We start from the raw sequence: 18,116 nt of genomic DNA, 5'->3' as shown, positions 1-18,116 counted from the left end.
GGTGACCTCTCACGGAACCCGAGGGTGCCATGGAACCCTGGTGGAGAAACCCTGGCCCAAACTGGTCTCTGCAGTTTTCTTGGCAAGATTTCGGAAGTAGTTTGCAAAATGGGAGAGTCCTGGTTGTAGAATGTTTGGGCTACTGGACCCGTGGCTGAACAGTCATTAAGAGGAACAGCTTTTGTCCAAAACAATACTTTGGGGGTAAGGTTTATCAGTTACTTTGGCTACCTGGAATCTCACTGTTGGAAAGCCTCTGAATTTCATTTCTGCTGGCTGGTTTTAGTGCGGCGCCACCACAAATAGGCCGCAGCATCTCCATTCTGCGCCTTGCTACTCATATCTGCAACTGAATGTGGGTGTTGACTTTTGTCAACACTTGTGCAAGACCTGGAAAGACTGAGAATTTGCAGGGCTGAGAATGGGGCCTGTTCTGTAGAAGCTTTGTATGATTGGAAGCTAGATGCTATTAACTATTTTGTCTGATTATTATTTTTATTCTGATAACAAGGGAAGTATTGGTAGTCCTTGCTTAACAACCATTCCTTTAGTGATGGTTCGGACTTATGACAGTGCTGAAAAAAATGACTTACCTGTCCTCACACTTAGGACTGTTGCAGCATCCTCACGATCACAATTTGGATGCTTGGTAACCAGTTCTCATTTGTGACCGTCGCAGCGTCACGTGGTCATGTGATCACCACTTTCAACTTTCCCAGCCAGCTTCTGGCAAGCACAATCAGTGGGGAACTGCATGATTTGCTTAACGACCACAGCAATTTGCTTAATGGCCATCACAAAAAAGGTCATAAAATCAGGTCAGATCCACTTAATGACCACTTCGCTTAGCAACCACAATTCTGGTTCCAATTGTGGTTGTTAAGTGAGGATTACCTGTACTTCAGATGGTCTAAGGACTTGGTTATATATTGGCACTTTGTTGACACTTTGCTGCCCTGGACTCCTACAGCTAGGTAAAGGCGGAGTGATTTAATACTGGACTTGTTTTTTGTAATTTTTTATATGTTGTGTTTATTCTGGTATTTTTGTTTGATCTTCCCTAGGCCTACGGAAGATGACGGAATACAAGCTTGTCGTTGTTGGTGCTGGTGGTGTGGGCAAGAGCGCACTGACAATTCAGCTCATTCAGAACCATTTTGTGGATGAATATGACCCTACAATAGAGGTAACTAGCATCCTGCCAGGAATGAGTTGGGGTTCCGTATCTAGAAATGGGAGCTGATATTCCACGTTCCAAGCGCGGAGACATGCAGATATCCACACCCCAGGGCTAGAGGGTTGCATGGCTTCATAGACTAAAGTCAGCCGCGATACCTTGCAAGTGGCTGTGAGAGTTATTTTGGCTAGTGGTGGATAATCCGTAGCCCATACTTCCTAGCTCAGTCACTCTTCCATTAATGTCTTCCCTCCTACAACACTCCACCAATGAAACAAAAATACCAGTCAAATCTTTGTGTTTGCAGTGAAAAGCAGGCAGGCGGACAGTGCAAGGAAAACATGGATCCTGCAGGATACAGTGAAGGACAGAAATGTCTGGCTGGGTGCCGTTCTCTCCTGTTTGATCAATATTGGGTTCTCTTCTCTGTTTGATTGGCTTCCTGGGGATTGCAAGCCTTAGGAGCAGTTACTAAGCTAAATCATTCAGGAATAATAATAAAGTGAGCCAACAGGAAATGCATCTTCATTGGAAGTGGAGTAACAAAAGGGTTTTTTTGGTTCTTCTGTTTATCATGAAGCTTGTAGGCTTGGGTTCTGGATGCAGTCTGGCTGGTTCTAAATAGCTCTTCCCACTGGGGAAAACATCGGCTGAGTCCAGAGCCTTTTCATGTGGACAGCATGGGGGGAGATACAGATAGACACGCATGTTGCTAGGGTAGCTGGTTTTGCGGGGAGGGGGCTGTTCAAAGGCACAGATTTTGGGGCAGATCAGAAGGAAATTTCTAGATGGGCCAGTAGAAGCATGGAGTCTACACTTGCTACTTGTTAAACCTGAATACTAGAATGTCGTATTTTTTCAATTTCTCATCAAAGGATCTTGCTCTCTCCGAACTGTGTGATCCTACCTCTGCTTCCAAATGTTGAAACAGTAGTCCTCAACAACCACAATTGGGACCGGAATTTCCATCGTACGTCGTTGTGGTCGTAATTCGAGTCACCATGTGACCGGACCAGGTTTAATGACCATTTTAACAGTGGTCATTAAGTGAATCACAGATCATTAAGCAAATTACCATGGTCATTAAGTAAATCCAGCTTCCCCAATGGGCTTTTTTTGCTGCAAAACATGATCACGTGACTATGGGATGCTGCAACCAGTCGTAAATGTGAGCTGATTGGCAAGCGCCTGAAATGTGATCATGTGACCGTGGGGGTGTGTGCAACGTTTTGCAATGCTCAGAAGTGTTTTGTAGAGCACCCATTCTGAGGCTGTCATAACTTCGGACCGTCGTTAAAGAACGGTCGTAAGTTGAGGACTACCTGTATGCAACTTCTTTCTACTCATTTTTCTCAATTGGTTTGGCTTCCTCTTAAAAAAGAAAAAAGAGGAACTTGTGGAGAACAGTCAGAAGAATGCTCTTGGGAACATGCACAATCCGTGCTTCTAGCCCTTTATTTGAGGCCTAGTGCAGACCACCCCCCTTGCGTTGCCAAATGTTTTAATTTGTTAAAAATGAAGTCAGAAAACAGGTGTATTGGGCCTTACCTTTAAAAATCCCAAACAATTGAAAAAAAGACAAAGATCCTATCCCTGCGCTCCTTGCAACCGTTGGTGCCTGACAATAAAGGGAAAAGAAAAGAAAGAAAAATGCTGGCTTTTGCAACACGTTGGCCATGCCAGTTAGAAATTCTGGAGGCTGTGATCCCAGCACAACTGAAGGTGTGGCAAGCTGGTCCAGATCTGAACTGTGATGAAAACAAATCCGTTTGTGTTTCTTATGCTTTTGCCTAATGATCTTCTATTGGGTGCTGAAGTTCTAAACTGGTTGAGTGGTTCTTAAAATCTTGGAAATATGTGAAGATTTTTTTCCCTGGCACTCAAAAGGCCATAATGTAGATGCCAGGCGAGCTTCTCTGGACCGGGCATTCTGTGGGCTGGGCGCCCCCCCCCCGAAAAAAGGCTGTTATCTCTGGTAGCCTCACCCTTGCCTTCTTGAGCAGAAGAATCTGGAGAAAGGCCACAAGTGAAAGTCTTAATATTTAAACATGGGAGGGGATGTTCTTTCAGGCAGTTGCTGCATTGCTACTGGTTTCACTGGTGCTCCTTTTAATAACTGAAGTATTTCCTACCCACCCAGTAACAGAAGAGCAACTGAAGCAAATATCTTCTTTTATTTCTGTGAAAAGTAGCAGAGTTTCCTGGAACAAAATTTGAGAAGTGCTTCTTTAAGTGGTTGACTGATCGCAGTTTCTGTGTTGGACCCAGGAAAAAGAAGCTGCTGGTATAAACAGTATTATAGTAATGAACTCCAGCTCAGAATAAGGCAGATTTTTGTGTTCCAGATAGCTTTGAAACTGATACGGAGAGTCGTGTGTCTGTTTTTCTGTCTTTGGAACTCATTGCTACAAGAGGTGATACTGATGGGGAATTGCAGCCTTTCTCAACTTTTTGACCCTGGAGAAACCCTTGAAATATTTTCCAGGCCTCCGGGAACCCCTGCACATTCAGGCTCAAGTATAGGCCAGAAGTTACAAAATTACTCTATTCGTTTCACGGGTAGGCCTATATTACAGGCATTAACAGCATACTGGCTGGGGAATTCTGGGAGTTGAAGTCCACACATCTTAAAGTTGCTGAGGTTGAGAAGCCCTGGCCTGACTTATAGCTGCCCAGTGTTCCTCCAAGAAAGGTGGAGTAGAGATTATTTGCCAGTATGCTCCTTCTGATGGAAGCATTGAAAACATTTAAAAGGAGTACCAACAGAGTATATCAGCTTGAACTAGCTTTAAAACTGAAAGCTGATGTAAGGCTTAATTACTGTATTTCTCTCAGACAAGGAAGGTTGTTATAGTGCATCAAAAGACAGCAGAAGAAAAGGGTATCCTCTACATTGTGAAAACATGCTGTCAGACAGCTACGTCTTAAAGGGCTCATTAATTAAAGGAACAAACACTCAACTTTGGTGGGAGAAAGATTCCTTTGTTCTAACCCACTGCTGTATATAAGGTTGTCTTATAAATAACCATTTATTTTATTTCTGTTCTGCTGTGTTCAGCTCAAGACATTCACTACATGCGCAAAAAATAGAGAATTACAGAAAGGAGGAGGAAAATAAACCCTGAAACCAGATTAAAATATTTAAATACCAAAATCGTTAACATTTAAAGGCCTGTCTTGAAAGGTTTGGCACAGAGAGTAGAAGTTGGAGGAAATGCTCATGGAGCGCTGGTCTGTAACGTAGACGAGTTCAACATGTCCTTAGGTGATGTCTAGACAGGTTGGTAACAGGAAAGATGGTCCTTCAGAATTTTGTTTAATCTATTTTGGATATTAAGGGTTAACCCTAACACTTAAATTGCACCCAGATAGCAGTTGGTAATGAGTGTAACACAGGCCTCATATCATCCTGGCACTCAGCTCAATAGTCTTCAGAAGTAGCCCTATGTAGAGTGCTTTGCATGTTGGTATTTCTTTGTTTTTGCAAGGACCAAGCCGTTAAGGTTACTATGGTAACAAATCACTCTGGCAGGGTGAACCGGTCAAACTTAAGTATCCTTAGTTTTGGGTGTGAAAAGAATGACCATATAAGGAAATTGCCTGGAGGTCAGCTTGCCTGGGCTTGTTAGTTTCAGTTTCCTTTCTATCTGCCCTCCTCCCAGTCCTCTCTGAGCACGTGTGAATGCATAAGCTTGTAAAAACGTTTATGTAACAAGCTTTCTTTAAATACATTTATTTTTATAGAAATGCCTGGTGTCTGACTTTTCTGATCTCTCGGGCCAAACACTTTCCAGCAATCTCTGACATTACAGTAGTCAAGTCAGGATGTCACAACTGTTTGGATGCTTGGCAGATGTAGTAATGCAAATAAATAGAGAACTAAGCTGTGCTGTAAAGTCAGACCCACCTAGTCACAGTAACCAGGTTAAAGAGTAACCTTGTCAGATAGGCTTACAACCAATCATGAACCTATCCCACATCTTAAAAACACGAGTTGTCATTGTGGTATTCTCAACCAGTGAGTTCATCAGCTGATTCTAGGTGGGATAGCAGAGAAGTTTCAAAGTTTGTTCCCAGGCTTTTGCCTTGTGACCAAAAAAAAAGTCAAGGCTGCGCTGTTGGCTTCCTTTATCTGATACTAGAAATTTTATAATCTCCCAAAGAGCCTTGAGCTAGAAGTTGGCACAATGCAATCTTGATCATTCAAACATCATATGACCCCCGTTCAATTAGGTCTTTCCTTCCTCACTTTCGCAACACGAGGGATGAGTATGAGAGTCTGGATTGGCTTAGCAAGTAAATGAACTAAGAAAACGATGCTTGGCTTCAGGTTAAGAAGCCTTTTTGCCCAAGATCCTGTGATAATTTTGATCTCATTCGTGCTTGTGTCCCACAGCTGTTTCAGAGGGGTCGAGCTTTGTTGGAGCTACCCTCGTAACAACCACGTCATGAATATTAAAAATGCGTAAGTCATCCCGGGATGTCTAGATACGACCACATTTCAAGCTTGGTAAATAGAATGCCATTGGGTTAGTTAGGATGCTGCTGTATGCTAAGTTGTAATACAGTCTGTTTGGTTCCAGCTTATGGTGTGAACCCACCACTGTGGCCTAATCATTAGAACCTAGATCAAACCATGGTTTAGCCTGATGTATGGACTGGACCATTTGATGTTGAAGAATCAGGAACTGATTGAAAATAAGCAGATGTATTCGTTGATAAGAACAAATGTATTTGCTAAATATTGAATGCTTTTATAACCTACTTCTTTGAGTAAAACCCAGCCCAAATCCTCCCCAAAAATGTACTCCCTTTTGCAATCGTATTTATTGAAATACACTGTGTATTCCATTCTGGGTTTGAAATGATGGCTGAATTTAAATTTTCTTTCTCCGATCTGGTGCATTCTGCTCTGCCTGAGGATATTTGGAGGTGCAGAATTTTAGGAGTTCTTCCAGCTAATTTGAAGACGATGGGGTTGAGGGCGGGGTCTCTCGTTTAAATGATCTAGTGGTGGATTGAAGGAACCATGGAGATGTGCTCTAGGCTTGCACATTAAGTTATCTCTTATCAAGTCCTTCCTCAATTTCCTATAGTTTTCCCTAGTTAGAGTTTTCCATTGGGTTGGGCCAGGTATATTAAACTTGCCTTCATTAACCTTAACTTTTGAATAAACTACCATCTCAATAACATAGAGATTAGATTTGCACATAATGTAATTGGTTTGATTTGTGCTTAGTGTGTCCTATGTACCCTGATATTGGGGCTTGTGAATTTTGATTATGTGTCACCAAGTCAGTGTCAACTCTTAGCCACCTAGATAGAATTTCTCCATGACAATCTGTCCATAACTTGGTCTTTCAGGTCTTCTAATGGTGCACCCATGGCCACTGTAACTGAGGCCATCCCCCTTGCTGCTGGTCCTCCTCCTCTTCTCTTTCCTTCCATCCTTCCCAGCATCAGAGCCTTCTCCAGAGAGCTGGGTCTTTGCATAATGTTTCCGAAGTGGGATAATTTGAGCCTGGTCATGTGTGCCTCTCGTTAGAATCCTGGGTTGATTTGCTTGATGATCCATTCGTTTGTTTCCTTGGCTGTCCATGGGATTCTCAGGAGTCTTCTGCAACACCGTATTTCAAAAGCATCAATATCTTTCTATCCTGCTTCTTTGAAGTCCAGCTTTCACTTCCATAGAGTGTGGCGTTGCAAAGCCTATATATACAGTAATTTGCTGTCATGCAAATACAGCCAATTGTGGATTATTCAATAACCTGTAGTTAAAATGTCTTACCTTGTAAAGCACCGAAAGTCCTTAGGAATTCAGCGTCTATAAATGTGAACAGTAGTAATAATAATGCTAGCTGCATAAAGCAGACTGTTGAGCAATAATCAGGGTATATAAACCACAGTTGTACAACATTCAAAGCCAAAAGCAAATATATCAAGTTTTGGCTTACAACAATGTGTGAACCAAGCTTTTAGACCCAATTTGGACAAACTTTAGTTTAGTTTTAACCTTTAAACATTGGGTTTTATGAGTTGTTTCTGATCATGGTTTCGAATTACACATGAGGCAGAGGATGGACTGCAGCAGGGTCTAAAATTTAAGGGAAGGTCTCCTGCTAAGCTATGTTTATTTCTTGAAAAATCTGCAGTTGGCTGAATTCACAGTTGCATGCTAAACCACAACCATTAGATATCTACCACATGGTAACCCCAAGCAAATCAACTCACACTGGGTTAGGTTGAGAAATACTGCTTTAAAGTGTTGTGAGTAACCAGTTTGAGTAAAATCCCTGGGGGTTGGTGGTCTGGACACCAGCCAAGGGATCTCTCAGAGATACCATTTGGTTGTAACCATGCTGATAACTCTCCTGCTAGCTTTCCATCTCTCTCCACCTTCCAAAAATGCTGCTCTCCCGGTCTAGGAACTGGCCTGACTTTAATCAGGGCAGGAGCCTTGCCCTGCCCTGTCCTTTTTATGTCCCTTGATAAAACTCTGGAAAGTACATGCTAATATTGTTCTGAACTCAGAGGGGCTGTAAACCAAGCTTGTATTATCAGATACAAATGCAGATATTGCCTCTTTAACTGGATCTTGGGTGAGTAACTTTGCAGTTTTGTGGTTTCCCAGGAAGTCTGGAAGAAGCATGCAGATAGGCCATAGTTCCTGCTGGTAATCGGAGTGAGCATCAAGCCCATGTTGTGCTTCATGGGGGGTAGTCAGTGCTAGACCAAGGAAGCAGGCTGGGGTATAATCGGACTCCAAGTGAGTAGGCTTGGACAACTCTGCAAAGAAGCCTTAAGTTGGGCATTCTCCAGATGTGCTGTATGCAAGTCCATGGATTCTTAATGGTGGCTGTGCTGGCTGGGGAATTCTGGGACTTAAAGTCTATGCACTTGGAGGATGCCCAACAGTAATACAGTGGGAGAGACAGATAGGATTCAAGAGAAATTCATCCCAAAGTTGTCCTGAAGAGCACTAGGACTTCCATTCATTTTAACGTGCCAGACGCATCAGAAGGTTGTATTCTGTCTAAATGTGCATTGCAGAGCTGCCCATTGGATTTTCTGACTCTAAAACCAAAATGTATTGGGCAAGAAAATCATCTCCACGGCATATGTTTAGGGCTTGATTGACTCTTGGTTTACCTAAAGGCTGATTTCACGATTAAAGACCAGCCAGCTGCTAACATGCAAGCTACAAAGCTTGGTTAGTTTTTTTTTTAACCTTGGTTATTTTTCTGTGTTTGAGTATATTGTTCGAACACTTGCCTAGTTTGTGAGTCAGTGTATTGTGCAAATGGAGAAAATGGGCTAATTTGGTAAATCAGTTAAATGTTCTGTGTGACCCCAGCGAAGACTGTCTCAGTTGCTGTCCCTCCTCCTCCTCCTCCATAGAAAAAGAAATAGAAAAGGAACAAATTATGGATAGGAATAGGTGAAAATAGAATTTAATAGACTACCGTTGGTGAGGAAGAGGCAAATGTCAGCTTTGTTTTTTTGTTAAAGACTGAGGGTGTTTTCAAAACAGCTTTTGGAAAGTGAGCTTAGTGTGTGCAAAACTGGCTGAAAAAAGAGACAGTATTGTATCCGGATGCAGATGAAGGAAGGTGTCCCTGTGGTTACCCTTGGTTAAAACAGCCATCGTCTTCCAGAGGAATTACTGCATTTCTCACAGGGGAATGCGGCTTGTCCCTTGAGTGGGTGAGATCAACAAGAGCTTCCTTTCTGCCTTTCTGAAGATGGGTTCGCTCCAGCAGGGCCCTGAGGTGTCTGTCCCCGGGTGAGGTCAGAGGAGCAGAGAGAAATCAGCGTTGCATCATCGTGAGGCAGACCTTGTTCCACGCATTCTGACATCTCTGGCACGTATGGAAGAGCAAAGTCTGTGAGGTGTCCGTGTTTGGCCTGCCCTGTCCTGGTCCCGTGATGGAGACAGATGTTGGGAAAGCTGGGTTGAAGTAGCTTGTTGTGGCTTTGGGGAGCTTCTTTTGCCCACCAAGCTCCTGGCACTGGCATTTGTGTGGGCCGGATGACCTGGAGGGTTATTTCCATCAGTGTGGTTCTGTGACCAGAGCAAAGAGTGCCGGGCTGTGCCCAGGAGGAAGCACAGGGAAACTAAGATGCATGACCTGTTGCCGGAAGGCTAAAACAATACCCCGGCCAGCCAGATACCCAATAATGTACACCCCAGCCAAGACTGGCAAGGCAAGCTACCGTATATAAAGAACCAGCAAGCGTCACTCCTCCAGGCACTGATGATGTTGCCTAGCCTGGTAACAAAATGTCTTCAGGAAAACACCCAAGCTCAGAGAATATCAACAACCTAACAGGCCACCCGAATGCCCAGGATTCCACAGAGATAAAAATAGCATGGAAAGGGCAAGCAAAATGATGAAAGATTTGGAGCATCCTTTCCAGTGCACATCCAAAATCAAGATGGCAGCTGCAGCCATGTGAATGAAGCCCCACCCCTTTTTACGGCATCGTGACGTGTAAAAAGGGGTGGGGCTTCATTCACACGGTTGCAGCTGCCATCTTGATTTTGTTACCCTCTCCCCCCCGCCCCACTACAGGCACCCTTACCAGCAATCCCCACCTAGTTTAGATATGTTGGGAGGATCTGCAGACTTACTAAGATTTCAGTGCTCAGAGCCCTCACCCAGGCTGGCTGGGAATCCTGGGAGATGCAGTTCCCAATGTGTGGAGAATGCCAGGTTGGGGAAGCCTGGGTGACTGTGTTTTGGAGGAGGGGGCTTCTAATTTAGGAAGGAAATCTCTTGATGGGGTGGGGGAAAGCTTAATTGAACTTTAAAATCGTGCGTGGTGCAGAGGGAGGAAATACCTTTTTCTCCCATGACACTGATCTCGGGGTCACCTAATGAAATTGATTGACAGTAGATGCGCCACTGCAGAAGTGACGATGGCCCCCACTGCAGGCTTTTCGTTATCCCAGCTATGGGGGCCAAACCATTGGATCATTGTCTGCATGTTGAATTTGAGGGTCCTAATCAGCAGCATCTTTGCAGGTGCTGTTCCTTGACACAGAGCAAAACCCAGCGTGCATTTGACTTTCCTTGCCTTTATTTTCGATTCTTAAATTATCCTTCCAAGAGCGCTTGGGCAGCCCTGCTCTTCTCTCTTTCCGCCTCTGATTTCTGTGTGCCTGCAAACGTCACAGTTTTAGGAGCATAGCTGCAGACAGTGGGATTTTCTAAATGAAGCCGATGAGGTCAGAGCCATGAAATGCACAAAGAATTCTCGTAGGTGTGTCACGGGAAAGGAGACTGGGAAAGCTTGGCGGGGCTGTTGTGATCTGTTCGCTCCCTCGTTTTATATAATAGCTGCTCTGTTCCAGTTATATAAGCAAGAGGCTTTTCGAGCTAAGAAAGCACAGCTTAAAATGCGTTTGAAATGCCGCTTCTTGTTCGGCTTTTGAGGCAGCGGTGGGGAAATCGACGGCCGGAGAATCGTCAGGGCTGCAGCATTTCAAATTCAAATATGGATTAAGCAAATTAAGTGCCTAGGGAAAATGGGCTAATGATACTCTGCCGTGCCCTGGTGCAAAGCAAATGGAATTAGATCCGAAGTGCCCGCTTTTTTCAGCCTCTTGCCCAAGCAGGTGGATGAGAACAGCTGCGGCATCTGATTTCTCTGCCAAATGATTTTTTTCCCTTTCTACCTGACCCAGTTTTTATATCTTCCAAATGCAGAACTGGCGCTTGCGTCGGCAGGCTCAGGAATAGCATCCAGCGACATGCCCTCCAACAGCTGGCAAAGTGTGTGGTTGGTAGTGCATGAGTTGGGTGAATTTGTTAAAACATGTGCACGACCTTACTCGGCTTCAGCTTCTCACCGGAGTGCCAGAATAGAGTAAATATTAAGGGGGGGGAAATGGAGTACATCAGGAAGAGTGGCAGAGTGGCGAAGGTGCTGGATCAAGAGTGGAGGAGACCCTGGTTCTGGGCTCCCTTCAGCCACAGAGGCTCCCTGGATGACTTTGGACCAGTTCTTCTCTCTCAGCCCAGGCTACCTCGCGTGGCTGTGACTTGGAGAAAAATAGGAGGGAGAGTTACGGGTCGTCCTCAACTTACGACCACGACAGGGACTGGAAGAATTGTTGTTAAGCGGTGCGATCATTAAGCAAGGCGTCATGTGACTGCACCTGATTTCGTGACCTTTTTGCAGCAACTGTTAAGCGAATCATGGGTTGTTAAGCGAATTACCATGGCCTTCAAGTGAATCACACAGTTCCCCATTGAGTTTGCTTGTCGGAAGCCAGCTGGGAAGGTCAAAAATGGCGATCACGTGACCTTGGGATGCTGCAACCGTCATAAATACATGCTGGTTGCCAAGTGCCTGAAGTTTGATCATGTGGCTGTGGGGACGCTGTGACGGTTGTAAGTGCGAGGACTGATCGCAAGTCACTTTTTTCAGCACTGTTGTAACTTCGAACTGTTGCTAAACAAATGGTCGTAAGTCGAGGACTACCTGTATGCATGCTGCCTTGAGCTCCCAAATGAAAGGCAGGATATGGATGGTTTTTACATGTTTGCATATTGGTTTTTTAACTTGTTTTTATTGAATGTTTTTTTTTTTACTTGTGAGCTGTCCAGAGTCACTTAGATGAGATGGGGGGGCATACAAATCTAAATAATACAAATCTAACATATAAACAATTCAACATGGAATCCTAAGCATGCTGTCTTGAGCTTTTCATGCTGGCCATGCATGGATCTGAACTTTCACAGATCTGCTCCTAGCCGAGGGATGGTTTTTCAGTTTCTCCATGTGGTGTCCAGGCAGATGTTGTTGCCATTACTGTTTATTAGGGCTTCAGCAGGGGTATTTTGCTGCATGCTGTGTGCAGGCCTGGGCTCAGTACGATGGGCAAGTGAATCCATTATTGCTTGTTCCATAAATTGGGGCTTTAAAAATAAGTGGCGTGCTAGGTGATCACTTTCAGGCTGCAGGTAGATCTAAAATGGAAGGGGATGGGTGGGTAGGGGAAATAAGAGCCATGCTGGTTGAATAACTGTTAGTTGCCCACTTCCAGAAAAGCAGTCCCAACTTCAGCAGGGCAAAGTAGCTTTCCAGATGTGCCAAGGCTGCAACCCTCCCTGGCTTCATAGAGAATTCTGGGAGTTGCGGTCCCAACACATCAAGAAGGCTCCATGTTGGTTGAAGGTGGTGAAGGTTCCTGCGCTTGGTTCCAGGAACTTGGCTCCATTATATGTTTCCCCTCTTCCTTTTCTCAGGACTCGTATAGGAAGCAAGTGGTCATCGATGGCGAAACCTGCCTCTTGGACATTCTGGACACAGCTGGCCAGGAGGAATACAGTGCAATGCGCGATCAGTACATGAGGACAGGCGAAGGGTTTTTGTGCGTGTTTGCCATAAACAACACCAAATCGTTTGAAGATATTCACCATTACAGGTAGGCTTGGTACGATTAATGCATTAGGGTTGGTACCTCTCTGATTCTGCAGGAGAAATGATGGGACTTGGAGTGACTTCCGCTAAAGTCTGGTCTATGCCTCGTGTGGCGCAGGGTGGCAGGCGGCAGTCTTCCAGCCGAAACTCTCCCCACGACCCGAGTTCGATCCCAGCGGAAGCTGGATTCTCTCTCGGGTGGCCGGCTCAGGCCGACTCAGCCTTCCCTCCTTCCGAGGTCGGTGAAATGAGCACCCAGCTTGCTTGCTGGGGAAGGTGACGACTGGGGAAGGCAATGGCAAACCACCCCGCTCTATAGTCTGCCAAGAAAACATCGCGAAAGCGGCATCCCCCCAAAGGGTCAGACATGACTCCGTGCTGGCACGGGGGACCTTTCACCATGCATGTTGCAGAATGAAATAGACCCACCAGTCCTGAGATGGGGTGGGTGGAAGGAATGACTGTGCCTCTTTAGGCTGTAGATGGGAAATATATTCTTTTTTCTTTATTGTCTCCCACTTTTAACTGCTCCCCATACTTCGCATCTAAGATCAGCATGTAGTGCATCAGGGATAGAGGTTCTAAACCAGGGTTTCTCAACCAGGGTTCCATGGCACCCTTGGGTTCCATGAGAGGTCAGTAGGGGTTCCCTGGGAGATCACGGTTTATTTAAAAAATTATTTCAAACTTGGGCGGCTTCACATTAAAGAGGTAAGTTTCGTTCTTTATTTTCAGTTTAAGAACACTGTTAATGCACGTATACAGGCCTACCCATGAAACGATGATAATAATTTTGTAACTTCTGGCCTATACTTGAGCCTGAATGTGCACGGGTTCCCCGAGGCCTGAAAAATATTTCAAGGGTTCCTGCAGGGTCAAAAGGTGGAGAAAGGCTGGTCTAGACTAATCTGTTCCCTGCTTCATAGCTTTCTACTTGCAGGGCAGGTTTTTTCAAACCAGTCCATCCTCCAGGAAATAAAGCCAGACTGTTCACTTGAGGAAACGATTTTAAAGGCAAAACTGAAATACTTTGGCCACATCATGAGAAGACAGGACACCCTGGAGAAGATGCTGATGCTAGGGAGAGTAGAAGGCAAAAGGAAGAGGGCCGACCAAGGGCAAGATGGATGGATGATATTCTAGAGGTGACGGACTCGTCCCTGGGGGAGCTGGGGGTGTTGATGACCGACAGGAAGCTCTGGCGTGGGCTGGTCCATGAAGTCACGAAGAGTCGGAAGCGACTGAATGAATAAACAACAAAAAAATTTAAGATGCCTTCAAAAGCACCATTCCCAATCTTTATTCTGAAGAGGTACAATCTACTCTGTTGGCTCTAAGCATAACTAGTTAGAACATACTCGGTAAACCAAGTGTAGTCTGCCATCCAGATTTATTAACTCTCCACAATTAGAATAAAATGCAGTTTCTCCACTTTGGACGCAGCAGAGGATTAGAGTTAGTTCAGACAAAGTGATTTCTATCTCTCTCTTCCATCTTTCACACACCCAAGAAGACCAAGGATGATCTGAACCTGCATTCTTATTCGTAATAAGGAGCGATGGCTTGCCCTTATGCGCTGACTCCCATGTCACAAGAAGGCAAGATTCTTCAGAAATACCCTGAGTGAGAAGTAAAATTGTAAGCTAGTTAAGTGCAGCATTAAGTTGGGGGAAGGGCTGGACCTGAAGACTTAAATGGCCCCTTCCAACTTCATGGTTCTAGAATGGTGGTTTTTAAAATAAATCTGGAACTTTGTAATACAATCTGTCAAGATTTGGGACTATTCCAGGCAGATAAAAGTACAAAAATGCAACCAGCTACTGAGATGGTGCTATGGAGATAATAGTGTGTGTGTGTGTGTGTGTACAGATAATAGTTAAAAGGGCAATGTCTATTAATGTAGACTCTGACAACTGAACGTACAAATGACCTGGAAGTCAAGGAACCCAGTGGAAAAAACGGGGTGACAAATATGAAGAAAATCCAACTCATGGCAGAGAAGCTGAAGGACCAGGTCAGGGAGAACATTTATCTACATGGCTGCTAAAAGTTAACACTGACTTGGCAGCACATAATTAATCAAACTAATGATAATAGGCACAGCAACCAGCCTTAAAATGGACAAAGAAAATACTGAAGTGGTGGGTCGTATTTGCCTCTTAAGATCAGCTGTCAACAGAAATTAGTAGTCAAGAAGTCTGCTGCAGACTAGCATTTGGTAGAATAGTGAGGAAGGCCTTGGAACAAGCCTTCACGTGCCGTGAGGTGTCTGCCCCTGCAAAGATCAGAATCTGGCAGGCAGTGGTTTTCTCTGTGGCACTCTGTGGAAGTGACTGTTGGACTTCGAAGAGCAATACAGGATAGACGCCTTTGAACCACGGTGGTGCAGAAGACAGTTGAGAAACCAAGAATGGCCAAGGTAACAAACAAATTGATCATAGAAGAAATAGACGCAGAATTCTCACGCAAGGCACAAAAGACCGGGCTCAAATTCCATTTTGCAACAACCCAGGTCCCTTGAGAAGCCCATCATGCTGGGAAAGGTAGAAAGAAAGAGAAGAGGATGACAAGCAACTAAGTGGATGGACTCGATTACAGTGGCGGTGGGTGCACCGTTGGGAGCCCTAAACGCCCAGTTTGGGACAGATCATCCTGGAGAAGATCTGTCTATAGCAGTGTTTCTCCACCTTGGCAACTTTAAGATGTGTGGACTTCAACTCCCAGAATTCCAGCAATGCTGGATGGGGAATTCTGGGAGTTGAACTCCACACATCTGAAAGTTGCTGAGATTGAGAAACACTAATCTATAGGGTCTCTAAGAATTGACACTGATTTGGTGGCACATAATCAATGTTAATGTAGCAGTTTACAACATGGTTTACAACAGGGACGCGGTAGCGCTGCGGGTTAAGCCGCTGAGCTTGCCGATCGGAAGGTCGGCGGTTCGAACCCACGTGACGGGGTGAGCTCCCGTTGCTAGTCCCAGCTCCTACCAAACTAGCAGTTCGAAAACATGCCAATGGGAGTAGATCAATAGGTACCGCTTCGGCGGACAGGTAATGGTGTCCGTTTAGTCATGCCGGCCACATGACCACGGAAGTCTCTACGGACAAACGCCGGCTCTTCGGTTTTGAAACGGAGATGAGCACCGCCCCCTAGAGTCGGACACGACCGGACTTAATGTCAAGGGAAACCTTTACAACATGTAAGGAAGGTTGTGTTTGTGTTTCTTGATTCCCCCCACCCCCCAACTTCAAAGTTGCAGCCTGGAGTGATGCAAAGTGATTCATTTTATATATTGCCACCCCATCCCCAGACAGACAGACAGATAAACAAATGCTTCCTTTTTCTTCCTGTCTCTCTCTATAGTATCTTTCCAGCCAAGCAATTGCCTTAAATACTTAGGAAAGGAGAATTAGACACAGAATATATTTGTGCTTTGCATACCGGGAACATTATCAAGCCTTCGAGAATGGCCAAGTGATTGCCATTCACCCCTCTTTAATTGTTCCATCAAAAGCACACTTGAAGTTATTTTTATCGGGACTCCAGAACTGAGGGATCTCAGGATTCGTGGGCTTTGGAAATCCATTCAAGGAGATAATGAGAAGGCAATATAATTGTCGTTCTTCACCAGCTTGCTCATGTTGTTCCCCAATTATATTCTTTCAGCCCAAGGAAAATTGCAGGCCTGGGAACACGTCAGGTTATTGTCGTGGTGCAAGGCAGAAAGGGTTCCTGGGCAGAAACTGGGAGAGGTTTATCTTGAAGTCTCAAAGCTTCAGGAGGCCCTCAAAAGCTTTGCACACGTCCCACAGAGAACTCGACATGCTTTCCTTTTGTTTTTTTGGCCTTTATTTATTTTCAAAAATAAATCAAATGAACAACAAAAATAATAAAAGGAAAATGGGGGGGAAAAGCGGTACAACAAAACCATCACATATAAGCGCTTCTCACGTATGTATGCGTGTTATGTATTTGTTATACAACAGTGAATGTGATGAAGATCAGAAATCACTTCTTTAAATATTCCTTCTCTCATTTTCTTACTTTTTCCTTTTCTCCTTTTTTTCCCCTTTTCTCTTGCACTTCCTATTCTCTCTTTCTTTATTTTTCTTTTCCTTTCTGAGTTTAGTTCGTATTGTCTTTAATTATTTTTTTTTTTAAAAAGTCAATAAAAATTACTTTTTAAAAAAAATTCCACCAGCGTTTGCCAGCCTCAGCAGCGTTAAGACATGTGGATTTGAACTCCTAAAATTCTTAGCAGTGGGAATGCTGGATCTGGAATTCTGGGAGTTTTCTGCTATTTTGAGTTGGGAAATGCACAGAAAATATAGCCGAAGCTCTAAGAGTTCATACCGTTTGTATTTATAAAAAGGCGGAGAGAAACCTTACTCTCCTTTGCAGAAGGCACAAGGGAAAAGGGGAGAATTCTGCCTCCACTCACTTTCCATCGTCCCCCACACGGCACAGCCTCCAGTCAGCTACAAAATGTTCGTCTTTTTCAAGCAGTTGCAAGGAACTTGAGATTTCTTAGATCATAATGCACGGAAACAAAAAGGGCCCATATCTTTGGGTTTTTTTTAAAAAAAGAACTTCTTTCCGCCCTCATTTTCCTGTGTAGTTTTCTCAACGCTGCTTAAAAAAAAAGCTCTCGTGCCAAATGAGACTTCTGCTACTTACTACTTTTTTCCTCCTTTCCTTTTTTTCCCCAGGGAACAAATCAAACGAGTGAAAGATTCTGAAGACGTGCCCATGGTGCTAGTCGGGAACAAATGTGATTTGCCTTCCAGGACTGTAGACACTAAACAGGCTCAGGATTTAGCAAGGAGTTACGGAATTCCCTTCATTGAAACGTCGGCAAAAACACGACAGGTAATGTCAAGGCTGCTGTGACGGGGTAAAAATCCAAGTCTTTTCCAGGTGGGATGGGCAGAATTCCTAGTAGCCAGAAAAGCCTTTCTCTGAGGTAGTCCAGAAGCACTCGGATACTCAAAGGTAGGTGCAGTCGAGGTTTGTGTTACCTAAGCCTGAGAACCTGTTTGCATATCCCAAAAGTCCCCGAGTCCTCATTGGGTCATTTCACTCGCTGAGGCCTTCATGATTAATGCAAAAAGCAGAAGAGGTGGTAAAGATTTCCCTGGATGTAACACTTGGGGTTAGAAATTGCATTATTTAAAAGCCCTCCCCATTTGGACTGGAGGGCATTTTTTTTAAAAAAGGGTACCTGCATCCAGAAATTAGAATGTTAGGAGAACCAGGTTCTAGATCAGCTTTGTTACCTCTTACCTTTCCAACTGAAGCAGTGTTTTTTCCCAAGCAGCATATCTAGGAATTGTTTTAACATCTGCTCTGCAATTGCTAAATGTAGCCCCAGCTGTTCTGCTGTGTTCAATTTCAGCATCACAAGCCCTTGTTTGTATAGGACTGGGAAGAACATCATGTTCCTCCAGATGTTGTTGAAGAAGGAGCCACGTTGTCTAGAGTGGCTGGAAGTTGGGTTTTTGTA

At 44.4% G+C, this 18,116-nt stretch overlaps 1 protein-coding gene across 4 annotated transcripts in view; it reads left to right on the top strand.

Annotated features, from left to right (window-relative positions):
- Positions 1–802: 802 nt before the first annotated feature.
- KRAS (KRAS proto-oncogene, GTPase) overlaps positions 803–18,116 on the top strand; it is a 30,572-nt gene continuing 13,258 nt past the window's right edge. Inside the window, exons 1-3 of one of the 4 annotated variants that reach the window (XM_063308914.1) lie at positions 803–1,186; positions 12,433–12,611; positions 17,323–17,482. In XM_063308914.1, the coding sequence (XP_063164984.1) occupies positions 1,076–1,186; positions 12,433–12,611; positions 17,323–17,482 (450 nt within the window). In that variant the 5' untranslated portion in view covers positions 803–1,075. The remainder of the gene's footprint in view (positions 1,187–12,432; positions 12,612–17,322; positions 17,483–18,116) is intronic. The other 3 variants (XM_063308913.1, XM_063308911.1, XM_063308912.1) reach the window with 3 other exon arrangements.

The sequence above is a fragment of the Candoia aspera genome, chromosome 7 (assembly GCF_035149785.1).
Source record: "Candoia aspera isolate rCanAsp1 chromosome 7, rCanAsp1.hap2, whole genome shotgun sequence".
Classification (NCBI taxonomy): domain Eukaryota; kingdom Metazoa; phylum Chordata; class Lepidosauria; order Squamata; family Boidae; genus Candoia; species Candoia aspera.
The sequence above is the reverse complement of the archived record's forward strand: the minus strand, read 5'-3'. Positions and strand labels throughout refer to the sequence as shown.